At 43.6% G+C, this 21,984-nt stretch overlaps 1 protein-coding gene across 3 annotated transcripts in view; it reads right to left on the bottom strand.

The window, feature by feature from the left end:
* The window catches only part of NECAB2 (N-terminal EF-hand calcium binding protein 2), a 268,082-nt gene that overhangs the window by 91,403 nt on the left and 154,695 nt on the right, over positions 1 to 21,984 (bottom strand). For all 3 annotated transcript variants that reach the window (XM_069740424.1, XM_069740426.1, XM_069740427.1), the window contains 2 exons: positions 9,714 to 9,739; positions 8,525 to 8,622 (listed from right to left, as the gene is read on the bottom strand). In XM_069740424.1, coding sequence (XP_069596525.1) covers positions 8,525 to 8,622; positions 9,714 to 9,739 — 124 coding nt within the window. The remainder of the gene's footprint in view (positions 1 to 8,524; positions 8,623 to 9,713; positions 9,740 to 21,984) is intronic.

The raw sequence follows: 21,984 nt of genomic DNA, 5'->3' as shown, positions 1-21,984 counted from the left end.
CCCCTATGCGCCCCTCCCCCCACTGTTCTGAAAATACTCACCCGGCTCGCTCCCTCGCCGGCGCTGCTTCCTCTCCTGGCCGCATCTTCTCCTGTATGCGGTCACGTGGGGCCGCTCATTTACAGTAATGAATATGCGGCTCCACCTCCCATAGGGGTGGAGCCGCATATTCATTACTGTAATCGGCGGCCCCACGTAACCGCATACAGGAGAAGCTGCGGCCAGAACAGGAAGCAGCGACAGCCAACGAAGGAGCCGGGTGAGTATTTTCAGAACAGCGGGGAGGCGCACAGGGGGTGGGGGGGCGCACAGGGGGTGGGGGGGCGCACAGGGGGTGGGAGGGCGGGGGACACATAGATCTTTATTTTAAACACTATTATTCATATCTTCTCTGCAGCAAACGCTGCTGCAGGGAATATATGAATGGGGCTTCAGCACCAGATGCTGGTACGTGTGGTACCCAGCACGGTGCGTGTGGTATCCAGTGGGCACATGGGCGGCACACGTGTGCCACACTGATGTGCCACAGAAACGTAGGGCCACACGGACACGGATAATTCCGTACCGATTTTTTCCAGTACCGGAATTATCTGGACGTGTGAAACCGGCCTTAGAGGAGCGGTAAATTTGGAAATGAATGTTCAAATAAAAAAAAAAAATCAATCTTACTGCTCTGTTTGTTAGTCTGCATAATTTTTTGCATCATCCTGAAACAGTCGGTCTGGTAGAAAAGCTGCAGAGAACATAAACATTATTTCCTGCTGATTAGCTCCATTTTGGGCTGATGGGCCACTGACATCCTGTCCCCTTATTATTCTTTTTTACTATTGCCGCCAGTTGTGTTAATTTTACACCATACATTCTGTGGTAAAAAAAATTCCTCTGAATCATGATTCTCCAGGTCATTAATTTTGAGAAACTTGAAAAAAAAAAAAATTGGGCGGTTTTGTGTCACCATTCTCTGAGATCTGAGCTATCCCCCCATTAAATGGGCCGGTTGAGGGCTATTTTTTTTGTGTGACGAGCTGACAATTTTATGGATATAAGTTTTGGCTATGTGTGATGTTTTAATATGTTTTTATCGCAGGAAGAAGTAGTGACTGGATAAAAACTTGTGTAGTGTTTTAATCTATTTTCTGGTGTCTGATCGGTTAATTAATTTTATAGTTTAATAGATCGCATATTTATGAATGCGGCAATATTTTTTTATTAACTTACTTTCAGTGAGGGAAAATTGAGGTGATTTGAACTTTTATATCTTTTAATCAAGTTTTCTTTTCTTAATTTTTTTATCTTATTTGTTAGTCCCTTCAGTGGACTTGAGCCCTCGATTGACCGATTTCTTACTGTAATACCTCAATATTACAGTATACATCTCATCCTCCTTTGAATCTCAACATATAAATGAGCTTCACAGGAACACCAAGACAGCGGCAACATGGCACTTCAGCAAGGCCAATGACTGCCATAGTAAAGCAATGCTGCGATCAAAGATTGTCAGCAGCGTTTAAACTATTAACAGCCGCAGGGGGAACTCATCTCTGGCCACAGCTGTTTGAAACAGATACTAGCTATTTATTATAGTCAGTATCTGTCATGTATGGAGAGAGCTCTACTCTCCCTGCATAGTCATGGCCATCTACACATGGTTCCTAGTGATGACTGTGCAGGGAGGAAGTGGGGAGAGCATCTTATTGGCGCACACGCCGGAAGTCACAGTGACTCGCCAGCACAGAAGATCACTGGTACTCACCCCTACTACTTTAAGAACCGACCCAGTTCTCATTGTACTCTTGATATATGGTAATTGCTGTTATGTCCTTATATGCTGCAATGTTGCAGTATTTCTATGTTATTTTGTGCGCTGTTTACAATGTATGTTTTATTATAGGGAACGTGCAGTAGGAACACTAGATGGGGTAGCATAGTGTACATAGTTATTTATAGGAAGGGTCAGCTGCAGCTAAGAGAGGAAGGATTTCCTCATTTGAGGCAGTTGGGCAAGGGTGCCCAAACCGCCTGCACGGGCTTAAGAGCCCAGAATGTTAGCAGTGACCTCGCAACATTTATCAAGGGAGAGGCCCAGCCATCCGCAGCACCAGGCCTGAACAGCAGTAGGCCAGTACAGCTGCAGGAAAGGAGACTTAAGACAGAAGCAGTAACAGAACGGGGACTCAGGTGGCTCCATTATGTGGCAACTTATTGCATGGGATAATGCTCTCAGATCCATTGCAAAACTGCTGATGAAACTCTCAGATGCAGTGAGTTTGGACCAGGAGTACGCGGTGTCATCGCAAAGTATGGTACAGAATGCTGGTCGCTCGCCATGTGGCAACTGACCTCATGTGTGTGGCGAAACAGAACAAGAAAGGTCTAACCAGAGCTAAAAATGGCGGACGCTGAGGAACCATACATTACGGAAGGAAGAAATGTGCAATGTGAAATCTCTTGTAAATGCTGTGAAGAACATGGATGTGCTACGTAAAGAAAACAGTAAAGTTGTTCATATGAAAGTTGATATGAAGTGTCTCAATCTGTGCAAAACCGTCTATAGGGAGTCTAGAGCAGAGCAGAGGGGACCCTGATGGCGCAGAAAGTGAAGCCACAGGTATGCAGAGTAATGGACACTATTTTCATGTGATGGGAGGCCAGGGCACAAATGCCCCGGTGTCCTCGGCCATAACTTAGACCTGGCCCTCCCCCTCACACAGCGCCCATAGAAGGGAGAATGAAGTATGGATTTTTGAGGGCGTGAAGAGCGCAGTAGCAGGATTCAGACGCCGTAACTGACGCTGATGGGAGGGGGTAAGTATTACAATGAGGAGAGGAGGCAGGGATTTATTCTAGGCACCACATGCCCCGAAGCTTGGAATTAGCATAAAGAAAGATTATAAGATTTCTCACAAAGACCGTTAATATGAGACATACAGGTAGGACCAGTGTAACATTTGTATTACCTGTTTGCCCATATTAATAGGTCCTATATGTCCCGGGGGAAGGGGGGTGACAGATGGCACCATTAGTTCACAGCACTTTATAGACATTGTCATCAATGTAGTGGCAGACAAAGACAGAAGAGGGTCCTCTAAAAGTGTAAGGGTGTGACAGGGGCTATTATATGCCTATCCCTCTCTAAGCAGTGTTTGAACTAAGGGTATGGTTTTATTCTATTTTTGTGACTGTATTAACATGTGAACCTATATAGAGTTTTATAGGCACTAGTGTATTGTGATTAATGTAATTATTGTGACTAATGTATAATGCTATTCATGTGTATATACAGTAGAGTATAGGGAAAGTCTAGGGTTAAGTGTAGGGTATATAAAGCATAGCATAGGACTTGTAGATTAAATTAGAAAGGGGGAAGAGTTAGTTGGGAGCACATTAGATACAAGAAGTTCAGTGCATATTGTTAGAACGTAGTGACTGAAGTTAAATAAGTGAAAAGTGAAGTCTGCCCAGCAATCAGCTGCTGGGGCAGACAGAGAAAGACAGTTGGTGATTGGTCCAGCCCAAAGTGAGAGGGGTTAAGGTCAGAAAAAAAGGCAACAACTTCCTGGTTTAGCTAGCGAGTGAGGAGAGTTTGTTGGTGACAGCTGCCAGGGCGAGTTCAAATGCAGTGGGCTGAAACACGGCTTGGGCATAGATGCTCCGGGGGTATGAAGTTGCACAAAACTCCTTACTGACATTCCTGCAACATCCAGAGCCTAAGGCTCAAGTCATGGGCTATGGAGAGCACCAACAACCCTTCCGTACAGTGGAAGATGGGCATGGAACCGTGTGAGCATAATAGTGCGAATCTCGGAATACTGCGAAGCCGAATTGGGAAGCCCTGGGCCTGACAGGAGGATCAAATGTAGGGGTAATCCATGCTGAACGTGCCAACAGGAGTGAGATATTCAGAGTAGAGGAAGCAAAGGATGGACGGTGCGGTGCCCAAATTGTGTGTGATAAAGATGGCTGTACTTGAACTGTTCAGTAAAAACAAACTGTGTGTCCCCTATTGAATGTGCGGCTGTTCCTGGATCCGTGGAGACAACAGAGGCCTGAGGCCAAAATGTAAGTGAACTGCACTGTACTTACAGAACATGCAAACTGGGACACCATTTATTTGTGTGGCGCCAGGGTGTGGGAGAACAACAACCCCTCACCAATGAACAATATATGGGCCCCTGTCTGTGTCTGTAACAAAGCTGCTTGCTGCCGTGGAGGTGGAAGTGGCCCTCTTACCTCTTGGGCCCCTGTACGGTTGCACAGGATGCACCAATGATATGTCCGCCACTGCAAAACTGTCCCCATTGGTGTTCACAATCTAAATTTCCTATCAGTATGTTTTTGGAGGGTGAGAGGAAACCAGAGAACCCGGAGGAAACCCCCCAAACACAGAGAGAGTGAGTATAAAGGCTCCAAGGGGATGTTGGTGGGATTTAAGCCCAGGACCCCATTGCTGCAAATCTACAATGGTAACCACCATTTGCATTGATGTTCCCATATTCACACAATTTTATGTCATCTGAACGCTTACAGGGTCACAATGACTACACGACAAATAATAAAAATCGCAGAGATGAAATGTTCTTAGACGGCAGACAAAGGATTTCCTGAAGATGATTTTAGCCAGTAACGTCAATGGATCATATCGTAGCTCAGATCACCCCGTACATCTTGTATGTCACGTTCCCCTGATGGAAAGTGAAGGTTCCTCAACAGCACTAAGTAGTTTATCCTTTAATAACACTGTGGACTGAAGCACATCGTCATTTCCATGTGTACACAATGAACCCAATATATTTCTCCCTCTTCTGCATTTATGAATAATAAGGTTTATACGGCACAGTTGGATGCCTTTTATCAAAATAAAGAGCTCCGAGAAAACGGATGATAATAAAAAGTGAACTAATATCTTACCATCTGGTTTTCCAATGAATAAGACACAATATATAGACAGTAGGTGCACGGATGATGCATGAAAATCGCAGATTTTTACAAGATCCGGTCCATTGTACTAGTAATACAAGATGTCACTCTGCCCCTCGTATGTTTATTGTGAGATAATAAAGCTATATGCATAACAATACACATCAATGGGAATTTCTGGTGACATTTTTGGTAATATATCATATTTTCATGTCAAAAACTGACAGTTATCCAGACATGAGCAGTATAATCATTGATGTATACTGTTCTCTCCACAAACAGGTTCAGCGGTAGCTAAAGGGATATTCACACGATAAATGATCACTACTAGATCGGTCGGAGTCTGATCGCTAATGCCCCACCGATTGCCAGGATCGGGAACTTGTGTGCTCCAGTTAATGGAGCGGCAGTCAGACTGACAGCACTCAATGGACAGACTCCCACTGATCTAGCGGGTAGGAGACAACTTGTAATGACAGGAATATCCCTTTAAAGATTATGTAATAAAGGATTGTATGCTTTCAAAGATGAAATTATTAAAAGTTTTACAAGTCACGAAGGCGTGATGTGCTCTGTGAAAATCTCTTTGATCTGGTACATTTATAGGCAGGGCTGTGGAGTCGGAGTCGGAGTTATGGAAATTGAGGAGTCAGAGGTTTGGCTTACTGACTCCACAGCCCTGTTAATAGGGTCAATGATCTCCTCGGTGGCAGCTAATCTCACGATAATGAACAGTAGCCAAGATGTTATCCCATATATACAATTTCCTCTCACTATTATATTACCCTCGAAAACATGCTATTCGTTTCAATGCACTTTCACCAATTTAGGGTGGTGTTCACATTAGTCATCCAGTAAAATATTTTAGTTGGCTACTTATGAGCTTAATCTTTTTATAGGTAAAATTTCTGTTCTCTAAAATGGGCAAAAGTGGAACACTTAAAAATGATGCAAAATGTTTGCACAACTTTAAAAAAAAAACAAAAAAACACCAGTCTTGGCCGGCTATGTCAACTTTTTGTAAAGAAGAAGGAGCCTTAAGGTACCGTCACACTTAGCGACGCTGCAGCGATACCGACAACGATCCGGATCGCTGCAGCGTCGCTGTTTGGTCGCTGGAGAGCTGTCACACAGACCGCTCTCCAGCGACCAACGATCCCAAGGTCCCCGGGTAACCAGGGTAAACATCGGGTAACTAAGCGCAGGGCCGCGCTTAGTAACCCGATGTTTACCCTGGTTACCAGCGTAAAAAAACAAACAATACATACTTACATTCAGCTGTCTGTCCCTTGCCGTCTGCTTCCTGCACTGATTGCTGGCCGTAAAGTGAAAGTACAGCACAGCCACAGCGGTGAGTCACCGCTGTGTGACTCACCGCTGTGCTGTGCTTTCACTTTCACTTTACGGCCAGCAGTCAGTGCAGGAAGCAGACGGCAAGGGACAGACAGCTGAATGTAAGTATGTACTGTTTGTTTTTTTACGCTGGTAACCAGGGTAAACATCGGGTTACTAAGCGCGGCCCTGCGCTTAGTTACCCGATGTTTACCCTGGTTACCAGTGAAGACATCGCTGAATCGGTGTCACACACACCGATTCAGCGATGTCTGCGGGGAGTCCAGCGATGAAATAAAGTTCTGGACTTTCTTCCCCGACCAGCGACAGCACAGCAGGGGCCTGATCGCTGCTGCCTGTCACACTGGACGATATCGCTAGCGAGGACGCTGCAACGTCACGGATCGCTAGCGATATCGTCTAGTGTGACGGTACCTTAAGCCTGAAGGTGGCAAACTCCACAAAAGATGCATAAATTAAAAGAAGTCTGTTAGCATAGAATGGCTGTTCAAACAAACAACAGGTCCTTGGTGCACCTCTGGCGTGGCGAAACACTTAGGTGCATCTACTTTTTCTATTGCCATACTACGTCTCCTTTGATTCCCACCATGAGGTTTTGGTGCGTTTCTGACATATTTCTCATGCATCAGAAACGCAACGTCATATAGTTCCAGAAAAGTGGATGGGATTTCTAGAAATCTCATACCGGCTGTGCTTCTTTTTGACGCAGTATGAACTGACCTGCGGCGCATGTTCCACATCTGCAGCATGTCAACTTCTCTTGCGGATGCGCTGAGTTTTCTGGGCAGAATTTCCCGATAGACTTGCACATAGGCGGGAAGGTGCACGTAAACGTTTGACCACCCTTAGGGTGCACCAAGCACCTGTACTTGGCCTGAATAGTCAGTCTGTGCTGAGAAATGAAGACCAGTTCTTGTCTGGAGTACATTTTATAAGGTGGAGAACAGCAGTGGAAAGGTGCACTAAATCCATTAAGAGGTGCACACAATGTAACATAGTAACATAGTAACATAGTTAGTAAGGCCGAAAAAAGACATTTGTCCATCCAGTTCAGCCTATATTCCATCATAATAAATCCCCAGATCTACGTCCTTCTACAGAACCTAATAATTGTATGATACAATATTGTTCTGCTCCAGGAAGACATCCAGGCCTCTCTTGAACCCCTCGACTGAGTTCGCCATCACCACCTCCTCAGGCAAGCAATTCTAGATTCTCACTGCCCTAACAGTAAAGAATCCTCTTCTATGTTGGTGGAAAAACCTTCTCTCCTCCAGACGCAAAGAATGCCCCCTTGTGCCCGTCACCTTCCTTGGTATAAACAGATCCTCAGCGAGATATTTGTATTGTCCCCTTATATACTTATACATGGTTATTAGATCGCCCCTCAGTCGTCTTTTTTCTAGACTAAATAAACCTAATTTTGCTAATCTATCTGGGTATTGTAGTTCTCCCATCCCCTTTATTAATTTTGTTGCCCTCCTTTGTACTCTCTCTAGTTCCATTATATCCTTCTTGAGCACCGGTGCCCAAAACTGGACACAGTACTCCATGTGCGGTCTAACTAGGGATTTGTACAGAGGCAGTATAATGCTCTCATCATGTGTATCCAGACCTCTTTTAATGCACCCCATGATCCTGTTTGCCTTGGCAGCTGCTGCCTGGCACTGGCTGCTCCAGGTAAGTTTATCATTAACTAGGATCCCCAAGTCCTTCTCCCTGTCAGATTTACCCAGTGGTTTCCCATTCAGTGTGTAATGGTGATATTGATTCCTTCTTCCCATGTGTATAACCTTACATTTATCATTGTTAAACCTCATCTGCCACCTTTCAGCCCAAGTTTCCAACTTATCCAGATCCATCTGTAGCAGAATACCATCTTCTCTTGTATTAACTGCTTTACATAGTCTTGTATCATCTGCAATGAATTTGGCGGCTCATACTCCTGTGCACCCTTCGTGAAGACTGGACTACAAAGTTGATGGGCTGCAGCCGTCTCGGTCAGTGGCTATTGATAGGCTGAAGCAGTCACATGACATTGTCACATGAGCGCCAACAGAGACAGTGCTCACATTGCTGGACGGCGCTGGTCCAGGAGATATGTGCTTATTTTATTTGTGGGACTGTCGCATTTATGAAGCAGTTGTCATACTGGACACACCTTTGCGTACCATAGAAGAGTACGGATAGACATCTGGGCTTATTTATGGACAGAATGAAATTGACTTGTAAGACAGCGAAATCTACGGCTCACCTTCTTGGTGTAACCCATTGCCTTCAATATAGACAGATTGAGTGTTTCCAGTGAAGAAAGAACATCTTCATAATCTCCCATGTGATTTGCAAAATAATCTGTAAAAACAGAACAACTGGTCAGAAATTGGCGGCGCACCAGAACAGTACTATACTGCAGAGGATCTGTCTTCATCCGTGGTTTGATGGTCTGTGTGGCCAATAAAGGTTTCTGTAATTCAGTATTACATTATTGTATCCATTAAATGTCTCACTATGGTACATCCGAACTATTGCCCCCCCCCCCCCCCCGACTGCTTTGGATAGACAGATCAGAGAGGAATTCACATCTAAGCAACAGTGCTCACTAACATTAGCACAGAATCAAAGTCTTAAGTATAGGTTTACCTTCCTGTACAAGGTTAAAGGGGTTGTCTGACCACCACCAAAAAAATAGAAAAGCAAGGGATGGGTTAAAAATAGATAAAGTGATGCATATTCATTAGCCCTAACCCTCCCTGGCTCCAGCACAATGCACTCGGATGGTCCCCATTGGAGAGGAAATAAGGTTGTCTCATTATTTGGTCAATTGACTGCTGAAACCCATGATTGGTTGCAGCGGTCATAGAGTCATACATCTTGTTCCAACCACCTGACAACAGGAGTAGTTGACTTTTTCAAGTTGCTTCTTTCGTTACCCCATTAAGTGATCATCATGCATGTTTGTGTTTTATGACCATCACGGTTTATAGGAGTGGTCATCCAGAGTCAAAAAATAAAGAAGGGGCTTAAAAGGGTCATCTCAAATATTTATCGCCTGTCCATAGAATTGTGGATAAAAGTATAATAGCTGGGGGTTTGAGAGGTGGCACCCCCAAAATCACAAAAATAAAAGGTCTCAATCATATTTGTGAATGGAGCCGTGGTGTGCATGTGTGACCACCACACCATTTCTATCTATTTCATGTACACTACCATTTTTATAGACAAAAAAGAGAAAAGAAGTGGTGGTCAAGTATGTGTACTGTGGTCCATTCATATATTCAAGGGACCTTGGATTCCCAATGTCCTCAATGATGGAGGTCCCTCAGCAATCATACACGTTCCTCCTTTTCTGTGGATAGGTGATGAATGTCGTTTATGGAACAACCTGTCCACCAGGGAAAAATGCTCTATAGTGGTCTTATAATAGATCATAAGGGGGATCTTACCACAAAGTTCTCTAGTATCCACATTACTGCAGCACAAGAAAAGGAACGAAGGAAGGAAAAGAACAGAGTTAGTGAGAGGAAAGCATTGGACTGTGCATGCAGTATTAGCCATCAGTACCAGACATACATCATAAAAGAGTATTTCAATCTCAGATATTAAACACATGTACACTGCAGATCAGCTATATAATTCAGACGTACAGCACACGGGAGCGTCCACAGCGTTCTGCTCCGTTCCGTCTGGCCTCTGCTGGAGCTGATGACTGCTGATCGGTGGAGGTGCCGGGACTCGAAACCCCAATGATTGGATATTGGTGACCTAAGGATATGTCATCAGTACTAATGCATAGTAAACTAAATCTTACAGTTACTATATTGTTCTCCTCCTGAACCCTTGGTCACTTTCGATTTTCTTTTTTCTGTTTTCTTCCACCCAAAATATGACTATTGAATGGTACCCCACAGGACAAGTACCAATTTAGAGATACTATTTATTTTCTTCTCCATTAATGGGGTTACCTGACCACGTTTATCGCCGATACACAGGATAGGCAAGTAATGCAAGATCGGGATTGAATTGCTGTGACCCCCACCAAATCACAATAATGGGGGTCTTGTGGTAGTGTACATGATGACTATCACATATGTACAACAATCTCATAGACCCACAAAAGTGAATTCAGTAGTGGTCATGCAAGGGGCTTCCTGGAATCTTTGGCGGTCCCAGAAGTCAGATCACCACAGGTCACACATTTGTCTCCTATCCTGTAGCTAGCTGGTAAATGTTCTTGGTGGGATAACTCCTGAGCTGAACTCCGAATTCTTCCCGCTCTCTATTAGCAGAATACAGTGTATTGTGGGGAGCAAGATGACAATTACGCAGATACTGACAACACTAACGTATAGAGTATAGATAACCATTCTGTGTGCAAGCAACAGAATAAGAAAACATGCGGACGTGAACGGGAGAATAACTCTATACTTTCCAAAGTCTGTAAAAACAGCTACATACAATTATACTATAATAATCGACAATTTAAACAGTGAAATGACGATAAGACTTGGGATCCATCTTACAACAAAAGCCCCACAAACAGATTAATGTAACAGCTCTGCCAGGAAAGGCTGGAGAGAGACTTGGCAGACTGGCGCCTTGACAGCGACGAGAAAAATAAACCTCTGTCTGTAGATTGCAGAAATAATTACAATGAGTGCAAAGCAGAAATTGGAAAAATAATTGGATGTCAGCCTAGTTAATTATAGTAGAACCAAAGAGGTCCTACCTGTGCCCATTCACCTGTCCTCTGGCAAATCTAATTACGGTACTCCAAATCAGCCGAAAAGAGAAGCAAAAGCTAAGGAAGCCATTATGTCTCCTCTCAAAACGCCTTTAAAACACTGCCGTACCAATATGGACTTCTGGGACCAGGAGGAATGGGTTAACCACCTCAACCGGCACTGAAATTCCTCTCCCTGAAGGTACGCCTTGTCTGACTACACTGCCTGAAAATTAAATTAAAATCTATGAAGCGAAGGGATGTTAATTACTTCCCAAATGAGAATAACCAGAGAGAGAGAGGAACACTTGAAACACTTGAAACACAAGACTGGATGATTCACAATGTGACCTCCGAGAATTGCTACGGTCACATAGTCGTTGTTGTATAGTCTATGTTATCAGAAGTGCTGGGAGCAGTAGACTATGGAAACTCAAAACACTACCACTTCTGTGTCAGGTAAGTGGAGTCAGCTGGAGTTCCCCGCACAGTCAGGTGTCTGAGCGTGTCACCATTATGCCATCACTTTATAAGATGGGAAACCCCTTTAAAGAGCTCCATGGGCATAAATCATTAACAGAGTGTACATCCAGATAATCTGAGAAAAAAAAAAGTGCCCCGGATGGTGATCTTGTACTTCCTAACTTCCTATTGTCTTGTTACAGGGGTACTTCACTATGGACAATTTCTAGTTATTAGAAGAGTTCCTTTTACAAAAGCGGACCATATAGCATCCCAGTGGTGGGATTCAGCAGTCAGCTACTCTGTCGGAAAATGTGAAGGTAACCACAGGAACATAAAAGAGTTATTCCCAAAGAACAAAGTTATTCTTATCCTTTGCTTTGGACAGGGAAGAATTTGCTGATTGCTATGTGTCTGACCACTGAGACCCCAGGGATTGCAAGATTAAGACTCCAACACCCTGAAAACAGGGATCTGAAGCCCTCATTTCAGTGGAGTGAAGGTATGTATGCTCAACTGCCGATCCATTCATCATCACTAAGATTTCCGGAGAAAGCCAAAACGGACATTTCTTCCAGTACCATACACAATGAATAGATCAGAGGCCAAGCATTTACACATCTGCTATCTTCAAGGCAGTTCAATTCTCAGGGGTTTCCAGATCTCCATTCTCTGGATCGCTGGGGGTACCACCGTTCAGTCCCTGAATGATCAGCAAGTCATCTCCTATCTTAAGGACATAGCGTATAAATAGGTTTTTTGGGAATAACTCCTAAAACATTACACAGTGCCTAGTAAAATCAATGGCTGTGTAATCCAGGACAAGTCAAGTCTTCCAAAGTGACAGTCAATGTACCAGCTCTGGCCAAAAAAATGGGATTCCTTAATACATATATATGTCAATGAGTTATTTAAAAGGACTGTCTGGTTTAGATAATTGATAGGAAAGAAATCCTACAAATTCCCTACAGCGTATAGATGGCAATGAACACACTGTAATGCTTTGCTTTTCTCGGGGTGGAGGAATGAAGACTATCGAGGTCTGCAGATTACATCTGACAGCTGGAGATCTCAAGAATGAGACACCATATGATGAGCTTAATTCTAAAGGTTTTTCTAATATCATGGGATTATCAAATATGGACAACCATTTAGACATAAATACAGAGATATTGCAGTCAGTATAGTGATAGAATTAATCAAATGTGAAACCCATTGAATATCTTTCCGATATAAATGGCTTACATATGTGATTCTGTTTCTACAAAACAACACCTCAATTATTCATGTAATTGTCAATCAAAATATGTTAACATCTATATATGCAGTAGTGTTTAAAATAATAGCAATCCAATGTGACTAACCAGATTAATCACGATGTTTGGTATAAATGACATTACCACATGTCACACAATTTAGTAGAGTCTAAGAAAACCAGCAGACTCCGCATTCATGATCTGCAGGTTTTTGAGTATTAGGATAATTAATTGAAGGGGGGGTTGATCAAAATAATAGCAGTGTGGAGATCAACTAGTGAGGTCAATCATTCTGTGAATCAGGTGGCCCTTATTTAAGGGTGAAGCCAGGACATGTTGTACACGCATTTCTCATTGAAAACCTGAGAAATATGGGTCATTCGGGACATTGTTCAGAAGAACAGTGTACTTTGATTAAAAAGTTGATGATAGGAGAGGGTAAAACTTATAAAGAAGTGCAGACAATGACCGGCTGTTCAGCTAAAACGATCTCCAGTGCTTTAAAATGGAAAGCCAAGCCAGAGAGACATGGAAGAAATCGGAAGACTACCATTCGAATGGATGGAAAAATAACCAGAATGGCAAAGGTTCAGCCAATGATCAACTCCAGGATGACCAAAGACAGTCTCAAGTGACCTGTGAGGACTGACTGTTAAAAGACGCCTGTGTGAAGCTAATTTCTTAGCAAGAAGTCCCTGCAAAGTCCCACTGTTAAAAAAAAAAAAAACGACATGTACTGAAGAGGATACAATTTGCCAAAGATCACATCAAGTGGCCTAAAGAGAAATATTTTGTGGTTCGATGAAAGTAAAATTATTCTTTTTGGGTCCAAGGGCTGCAGACTGTTCGTCAGATGACCCCCAAACTCTGCATTCAAGCCAGAGTACACCCTGCAGACAGTGAAGCATGGTGGTGCAAGCGTCATGATATGGACATGTTTCTCTTACTATGGTGCTGGACCTTTTTACCGCATATGAGGAATCATGAACCAGTGTGAATAAAATAAGATACTTGAAGAGGTCATGTTGCCTTACGCTGAAGAGGATATGACCTTGGAATGGGTATTTCAACAAGACAACAAGTAAACAAACAAAATCTTGGTTCCAGTCCAATAAAAGTTGAGGTTATGGGGTGGCCAGCCCAATCCCCGGACTTTAATCCAATAGATGACTTGTGGGTTGACATTAAAAATGACGGTTCTGAGGCAAAGCCAACAAATGCCAAAAAATTGTGAGGTGTAGTCCTGGGCTGGAATAACAGGTGACAGCGGCCAGAAGTTGGTTGACTATACAACATAGATGTGAGCAGTTCTAAAAAAAATTGTCGGTAAACAACTAATTAGGTTAGTGATTCACAGGAATGCTACATCGTCATAAAAATAGTACATATTGTGAGTTTGTAAAGATAAATGCAGCTATTTTTTTTTTTGCAATGTTCCCAATGCTAGAAATAAAAACTCGTGTAAAGATTTTGTGATTAACTCATGTTTTTGAACACACTGCTATTATTTTGAACACTACTGTATATTTTTTCATTGTCCATATTGATTCTGCCCCACATATCTTTCCTTCTGTATACTGGTTCCGAAAAGACTGCACTAACAATAATCTGTATACAAAGAACAGAATATCAAAGCCCCAGAATAACACGAATTTCACCCTCCACATCCTAACATGTGCAAATCTTCAAAAAGAAACTGAACGCGTACCTCGTCCGACAAGCCTACAACCTGCAGTAACCACCGATAGTCCATAAGATTATTGTACTTGTTTTTTATTATGTATACCCCTTCTCACATGTAAAGCGCTATGGAATAAATGGCGCTATAATAATAATAAATAATAACAACAACATGCATGGTATGGATGAAAGGAGACATTATTGGACAACAACGACGTGCACTTCTGTGTGAATGTCACAGACCACACTATGGTTTATTGGATTTACAATCAAAACAGCCAATAAAAGGGATTTTATAGGTAAATTTCTGCAGTCACTATGCGACTGTAGACTGCAGAATCTTGACAATGTGCATTATGCACATTATCAGGATTTCGCTCTGCTGCTTGCTCACGATTTGCATACTTGTGATCTAACGCCAAATACCAACTTTTCCTGCTGCGTTCAATATTCCCTTGAGAGAAGTGGAACAAGTCAGCCCGTGACCGCCAATATACAAATGACATACTTGTGGTCACATAACGACAGCTGGAGCAGCCAACAAAGCTAAATCCTGACAGCGTGGATATTATAGCATTCGGCAATCTGGTGTCACATAGGGTAATTGCAAAAATTTAGATGAACCCCTTTAACTAAATTACCAGCATGAAAAAAATGCACATACTGTATACTGTATATAGGCAATTTCCATTTATTTGCCTTTAAAAATGAAGATTTTCTTAGAATTTCTTTCTACTAGCAATGACATTTTCAGCATCACTCATGTACCAGCAACAATGTACGTTTTACTTCAGTAAATTGCCCGCATTTTTTATCCTGAAGCAGCTTCACCTGAAAAGAGGTCATGTGCACATCCCCTTAAAGGAAACCTTTCCTGTAAAATAATGCTATGAACCTACAGATATGGGGTTAATCTGCAGGTAAATAGTGTTCTGAATGTGTGCGGCCGCTGCACTGAGAGCCCCACTGCCAGGAGGAAATTAACTGTATCCCCCTGGCAGCGTTCGGTTTCCAATCATAGGGGTGGTCCCAGCTCTGTTTCAGTCACTGCTCTGTGTATAGATAGCGGTGGCTGTAATCGCGCCCCTGGCACTGACTGACAGCCGGCCCTAATTCTGAGCCTGCTGTCAGTCAATGCTTCCGATTTGTTCCTGTTTTGCTTCTGTGTTTCGTGGATTTGTTGCTTTGTTAGACGTTTGAATAAAAATGTGACTTTCCGGCGGCCAGCTTTTTGACTTGAGAGCAAGCATACTTCTTCAGTGGGAAAAAAAGAATCGATACTTCAGATACAAGGGCACCTGTCACCCCGAAAATCCCGGGTGAGGTAAGCCCACCGGCATCAGGGGCTTATCTACAGCATTCTGTAATGCTGTAGATAAGCCCCCGATGTTACCTGAAAAAGGAGAAAAAGACGTTATATTATACTCACCCAGGGGCGGTCCCGCTGATGGTCAGGTCGGATGGGCGTCTCCGGTCCGCTGCGGCGCCTCCCATCTTCATTACAAGACGTCCTCTTCTGATCTTCAGCCACGGCTCCGGCGCAGGCGTACTTTGCTCTGCCCTGTTGAGGGCAGACAAAGTACTGCAGTGCGCAGGCGCCGGGCCTCTGACCTTTTCGGCGCCTGCGCACTGCAGTACTATCCTCTGCCCTCAACAGGGCAGAGCAAAGTACACCTGCGCTGGAGCCGTGGCTGAAGATCAGAAGAGGACGTCATGGAAAGAAGATGGGAGGCGCCGCAGTGGACCGGAGACGCCCATCCGACCTGACCATCAGCGGGACCGCCCCTGGGTGAGTATAATATAACGTCTTTTTCTCCTCTTTCAGGTAACATCGGGGGCTTATCTACAGCATTACAGAATGCTGTAGATAAGCCCCTGATGCCGGTGGGCTTACCTCACCCACGATTTTCGGGGTGACAGGTTCCCTTTAAGATACTTCATGCCAAAATTCGACTAGATGTGTCCAGCCTCGCTTAATAAACTTGCATTGAGCAAGGCCGTGCACGTTTAGTTGGCTTGTGACCCCATGTATGCAAATTGCATACTTGCAGTCATGTGGCCGCTGCTTCCGATTCCAGAGAATCTTCACAGTGTACAGTGTGATCTGTGAGGATTCACAAGTGTGACTACAAACTTCTAATCTAAGGCTGGGCAAACACTATAAGATGACTTTCTATAGAAGAAGCCACCTTGCGGTCTCCAGTATGCAGTAGGATAAAAGAAAACAAAGTCCTGCCTTTTGGGTGGGTGGCTCTTCTTCATCAGCATTCCATCAGCACTATAGGAGCATAAATGTCCTTTCTTCATCTCCAAGCATGCATTGCTATAGCTTTTATACACTGGTTTGCCAGGCCCAAACAGAAATCATCGCTCTCTTCTGCCTATATGCAGTTTGACAGACAGGAGAGCAGGAGCAGATAGATAAATTCCGTCAGCACTATAGGAGCTGAAACTTCCTCAACTCCCGGCATGTACTGCTTCTGCTATTATTCACCGATTTGCCAGCCATGAACTGAAATTTGTCCCCTCTGTCCTACCGACTTGCAGTTTGACAGACAGGAGAGCAGGAGCACAGAGAGAAATTCCATCAGCACTGTAGGAGCTGGAGCTTCCTCTTAACTCCCAGCATAGTAACATAGTTATTTAGGTTGAAGGAAGCCTTTAAGTCCATCTAGTTCAACCCATAGCCTAACCTAACATGCCCTAACATGTTGATCCAGAGGAAGGCAAATAAACCCATGTGGCAAATAGTAAGCTCCACATTGGGGAAAAAAATTCCTTCCCGACTCCACATACGGCAATCAGCCGTATGTACTGCTGTACTGCTTCTGCTATTATTCACCGATTTGCCAGCCCTGAACATAAATTCGTCCTCTCTGTCCTACCTATATGCAGTTTGACAGACAGGAGAGCAGGAGCACAGAGAGAAATTCCATCAGCACTGTAGAAGCTGAAGCTTCCTCTTAACTCCCAGCATGTACTGCTTCTGCTATTATTCACCGATTTGCCAGCCCTGAACTGAAATTCATCCTCTCTCTCCTACCTATATGCAGTTTGACAGACAGGAGAGCAGGAGCAGATAGATCAATTCCGTCAGAACTATAGGAGCTGAAGTTTTCTCTTAATTCCCAGCATGTACTGCTTCTGCTATTATGCATTTGTTTGTCAGCCCTGAACAGAAATTCATCCTCTGTGTCCTGCCTGTATGCAGTTTGACAGACAGGAAAACAGGAGGAGTGACAAAATATCCACCTACACATACTGTAATCGATATCTTTCTGCTAGGAATGGATTACATTTGACAAACGGCAATGGATGCCAAGGTAGACATATTCGAGACATTAGTGGTTGGAACTACGGAGAAATTTGGGGCTGAAATGTTATTTAAGGCAAATAAAATATCCTGCAATTTTGTTATAGTATGTACTAGGTAATAACCATTTGGGATGTGCAGAAATTTAATTATACCATGTTTAAATAGTAAATTCATCAGCAAAGAACAGTCTTCTGACAGCTCCACTGCTTATCACAGCATTCCAATGATTAAAGGGCACAACATGGTATTAGGATATTACTACTTTTATACTATTCTCTGATTTTCTTCCAAGCAGCTGATACTTCCTTTTAAAGTATACACAGGCTATCTGAAAAGGGAATATTATGCAAATATTAAGGGATTAACAGTCTAATGTTCTGTATACTTTCCCCTTTGCCATTCTAACCCGGTTTACAGATTAACATAATACAAAATATTGCGTATAAAAAGCCACTGTAAATCATCTTTTCTGAAATATAAAAACATGATGTGCAGCAGATTGAGCAGACTTCCCAAGAGTGAGTATATAGGACATCCACGCAGATAAAAGTTAATGGGATTCGGAGTGAAGAGCCCTCCAGAAGGAGCGGATAATAGGTTCCTGGATGCACGCGTGGGGAAAGGGAAGATAACAGCACGGCTCTGGACGTTAATTTGCATCTCCACCGTACTGCATCCCTCTACTAAAGGTACCGTCACACTAGACGATATCGCTAGCGATCCGTGACGTTGCAGCGTCCTCGCTAGCGATATCGTCCAGTGTGACAGGCAGCAGCGATCAGGCCCCTGCTGTGCTGTCGCTGGTCGGGGAAGAAAGTCCAGAACTTTATTTCGTCGCTGGACTCCCCGCAGACATCGCTGAATCGGCGTGTGTGACACCGATTCAGCGATGTCTTCACTGGTAACCAGGGTAAACATCGGGTAACTAAGCAGGGCCGCGCTTAGTAACCCGATGTTTACCCTGGTTACCATCGTAAAAAAACAAACAGTACATACTTACATTCAGCTGTCTGTCCCTTGCCGTCTATTTCCTGCACTGACTGCTGGCCGCAAAGTGAAAGTGAAAGCACAGCACAGCGGTGAGTCACACAGCGGTGACTCACCGCTGTGGCTGTGCTCTGCTTTCACTTTGCAGCCAGCAGTCAGTGCAGCAAACAGACGGCAAGGGACAGACAGCTGAATGTAAGTATGTACTGTTTGTTTTTTTACGATGGTAACCAGGGTAAACATCGGGTTACTAAGCGCGGCCCTGCGCTTAGTTACCCGATGTTTACCCTGGTTACCGGGGACCTCGGGATCGTTGGTCGCTGGAGGGCTGTCTGTGTGACAGCTCTCCAGCGACCAAACAGCGACGCTGCAGCGATCCGGATCGTTGTCGGTATCGCTGCAGCGTCGCTAAGTGTGACGGTACCTTAAGAGGTCACCAAATGCAATTTAATTTCAGAGCCCACACACTTAAGACGTCTTACAACTTCTTAGATGCTATTGAGATATCTTGTTGAAAAGTTATTGCCCGATAATATCACAGACTTTTTCTGCCTATTGCTGTACTTTTATTTTAGCCTGAAAATGTATTTCCTCTGCAAAATCCAATAAGGTAGTGGCATATAGAGGAAGACAATACACCTGTTTCATCAATGCAGGCCATCTTCCATCTGATACATGTCCTTCAAAATGACCAACTAACAGTGGCGCAGCTGGACATTTTTGGGCCCCAATAAAAAAATAATCTCCAACAGGGTCCCCAACTATCACAGGTCTTTAATAGCAATAGTCTTTTTCATATGGGCCAAAAGGGACCTTTTGGGTCTTCTATGCTTCACTGCCCAGACGTACCGTAATTGCTAACACTGCACCTAATATAATTACATCTCTATCAACTACCATCATTCACCGGATTAGTAGGTTACTTAAAGAAGCACCCCCATCAAAGTTTTCATCCTCTTATAGGGAACCTGTCACCAGAAAAAAATGCCATTAGACTGCAGATATGGGGCTAATCTGCAGGTTAATGAAAAAGAGAATTAACTGGGTAGAGGCAGGAGTACAGGCTCTTACACCTGGGACGATTATGACAGCATCCATCCAGTGAGGTGTGCAGGACCTTTAACATTGCCCACAGCCCAGTCAATCAGGAGGAGAGCACGGGACTGGGTCATGCCTCGTTGATGCAAGGTCAACTTCCAGAGTCCAGAAGTTGACATGACATCACCAGACGTTAGAGGCAGCTGCAGCCATGGATCACGTGATCGGGACAGAGCAAGCAGTGATAGCGCTGCTCTGATGCAAATAAGTCAACATAACGTATTTGCAAAATTACTTATTTGAAAGGTTTAAATCAATATGCACAATGTACATTGTAGTGAAGGACCTCTTTGAATGGTTCTTCCCATTTCATATATTTATGGACTATCCATATGATATGCCATTAGTGTATGACAGCTGTTGGTTCTACATCTGTATGAAGAACAAGGCTCCATTGCCTGCCATGGTAAGAGGAGAGAAGGTCATGCATGCATAACCCTCATCATTTATTGTTTTGAGTTTGGCAAATTACCAAGCTTGCTTTAATGCCCTTTAGGGTGTCTAATGGGGAAAGTTTCTCCTTGTGGAGAATACAAAGCCAGTGCAAGATTTATAGGCTGTGCAATGCATCTCTGGGAAAATAAATATGCAAATTTCGTCTTCAGGGAAAAAGACGACTGAAATTCTAATGCCACCTATTGGGTATTGGGGTTAGCGATCCTAAAAGTCAATATTGACCATTTAACACGCTTACTGAAATTTATTTAATACTTTGTTGGCAATGACAGCTTCAAGACACCTCCTGCATGGATAAATTAGTTGCATGCATTGGCCCATTCTTCCCCACAAACCCTCTTCAAACTCTGAAGGTCTTGTGGGATCCTTCTATGAACTCTGAGCTTTAGTTTCTTTCATACAATTTTCTACTGGATTCAGGTCTAGTGATTGGCTGGGCCACTCTAGGCAGTTTTATTTCCTTCCTCTGAAACCAATTGAGAGTTTCCTTGGCTGTGTTTGGGATCATGATCTTGTTGAAATGTCCAACCTCATTTCATCTTTATCATCCTGGTAGTTAGCAGCAGATTTTTCTCAAGAACGTCTTAGTATATTTGTCCTATAATGACAAAGTTTGACTGTGTCGTATGCTAAAAAAACAGCCCCACATCATGATGTTCCCTGTTATGATCTGGTGGTTAGAACAAATAGTGGACCTGGTAGTTAGAGCACCAGAAAAGACCTGATAGCACATTAATACAGGACAAGCTCTGGGAAGTGGAACCTCTGCTGACCGCAATCCCTAATCCTATCACGTACACTAGAAATAGCCGTGGAGCGCTCCTATCATGACCTAGGCGCCTCGTCACAGCCTCAGAACTAGCTAGCCCTAGAGATAGGAAAAATAAGCCTATATTGCCTCAGAGAAAATTCCCCAAAGGAAAAGGCAGCCCCCCACATATATTGACTGTGAGTAAGATGAAATCACAAACACAGAGATGAAATAGATTTAGCAAAGAGAGGCCCGACTTACTAAACAGACAGAAGATAGGAAAGGTCACTTTGCAGTCAGCACAAAACCCTACAAAAGCCACACAGAGAGTGCAGGGAAAAATACCTTCCGCACCGACTAACGGAGCGGAGGCGCCCCTCTGCGTCCCAGAGCTTCCAGCAAGCAAGGCAAAATTCACATAAGCATGCTGGACAGAAAAAATAGCAAACAAGAAAAAAGCAAAGCGAAACTTAGCTTCTGCTGGAGAAAACAGGTAACCAGGAAGATTCAGGAGCGAACTAGACCAATGCTACAACATTGACAGCTGGCATCGGACAAGGATCCAAGTGGAGTTAAATAGAGCAGCCCACTAACGAATTAGCCTCGTCACCTGTGGAAGGAAACTCAGAAACACCCACAGGCATCAGAGAAAGTCCATGGACAGAACCAGCCGAAGTACCATTCATGACCACAGGAGGGAGCCCGAAAACAGAATTCACAACAGTTCCCATCTCCAAACTTCACAGATGGTTTGATGTTTTTAGGGTGATATTCAGTGACTTTTGTCTCCAAACATGGTGTGGCATCCAAAGAGTTAAATTTTGGTCTCATCGGACTTGATTATACTCTCCCAGTATTTCATAGGCTTGTCTAAATGCAAACTTTAAATGTGCTTGAACATGCTTTTTGTTCAGTAATGGAGTCTTGCATGGTGAGCATGCGTAACGGCCATGGAGGTTGAGTGCATTAGGCTGGTTTCACATGGAGG

Source organism: Ranitomeya imitator, chromosome 9, assembly GCF_032444005.1.
Source record: "Ranitomeya imitator isolate aRanImi1 chromosome 9, aRanImi1.pri, whole genome shotgun sequence".
NCBI classification, from domain to species: domain Eukaryota; kingdom Metazoa; phylum Chordata; class Amphibia; order Anura; family Dendrobatidae; genus Ranitomeya; species Ranitomeya imitator.
Note: the sequence above shows the minus strand (reverse complement) of the source record. Positions and strands in the feature narration are given on the sequence as shown.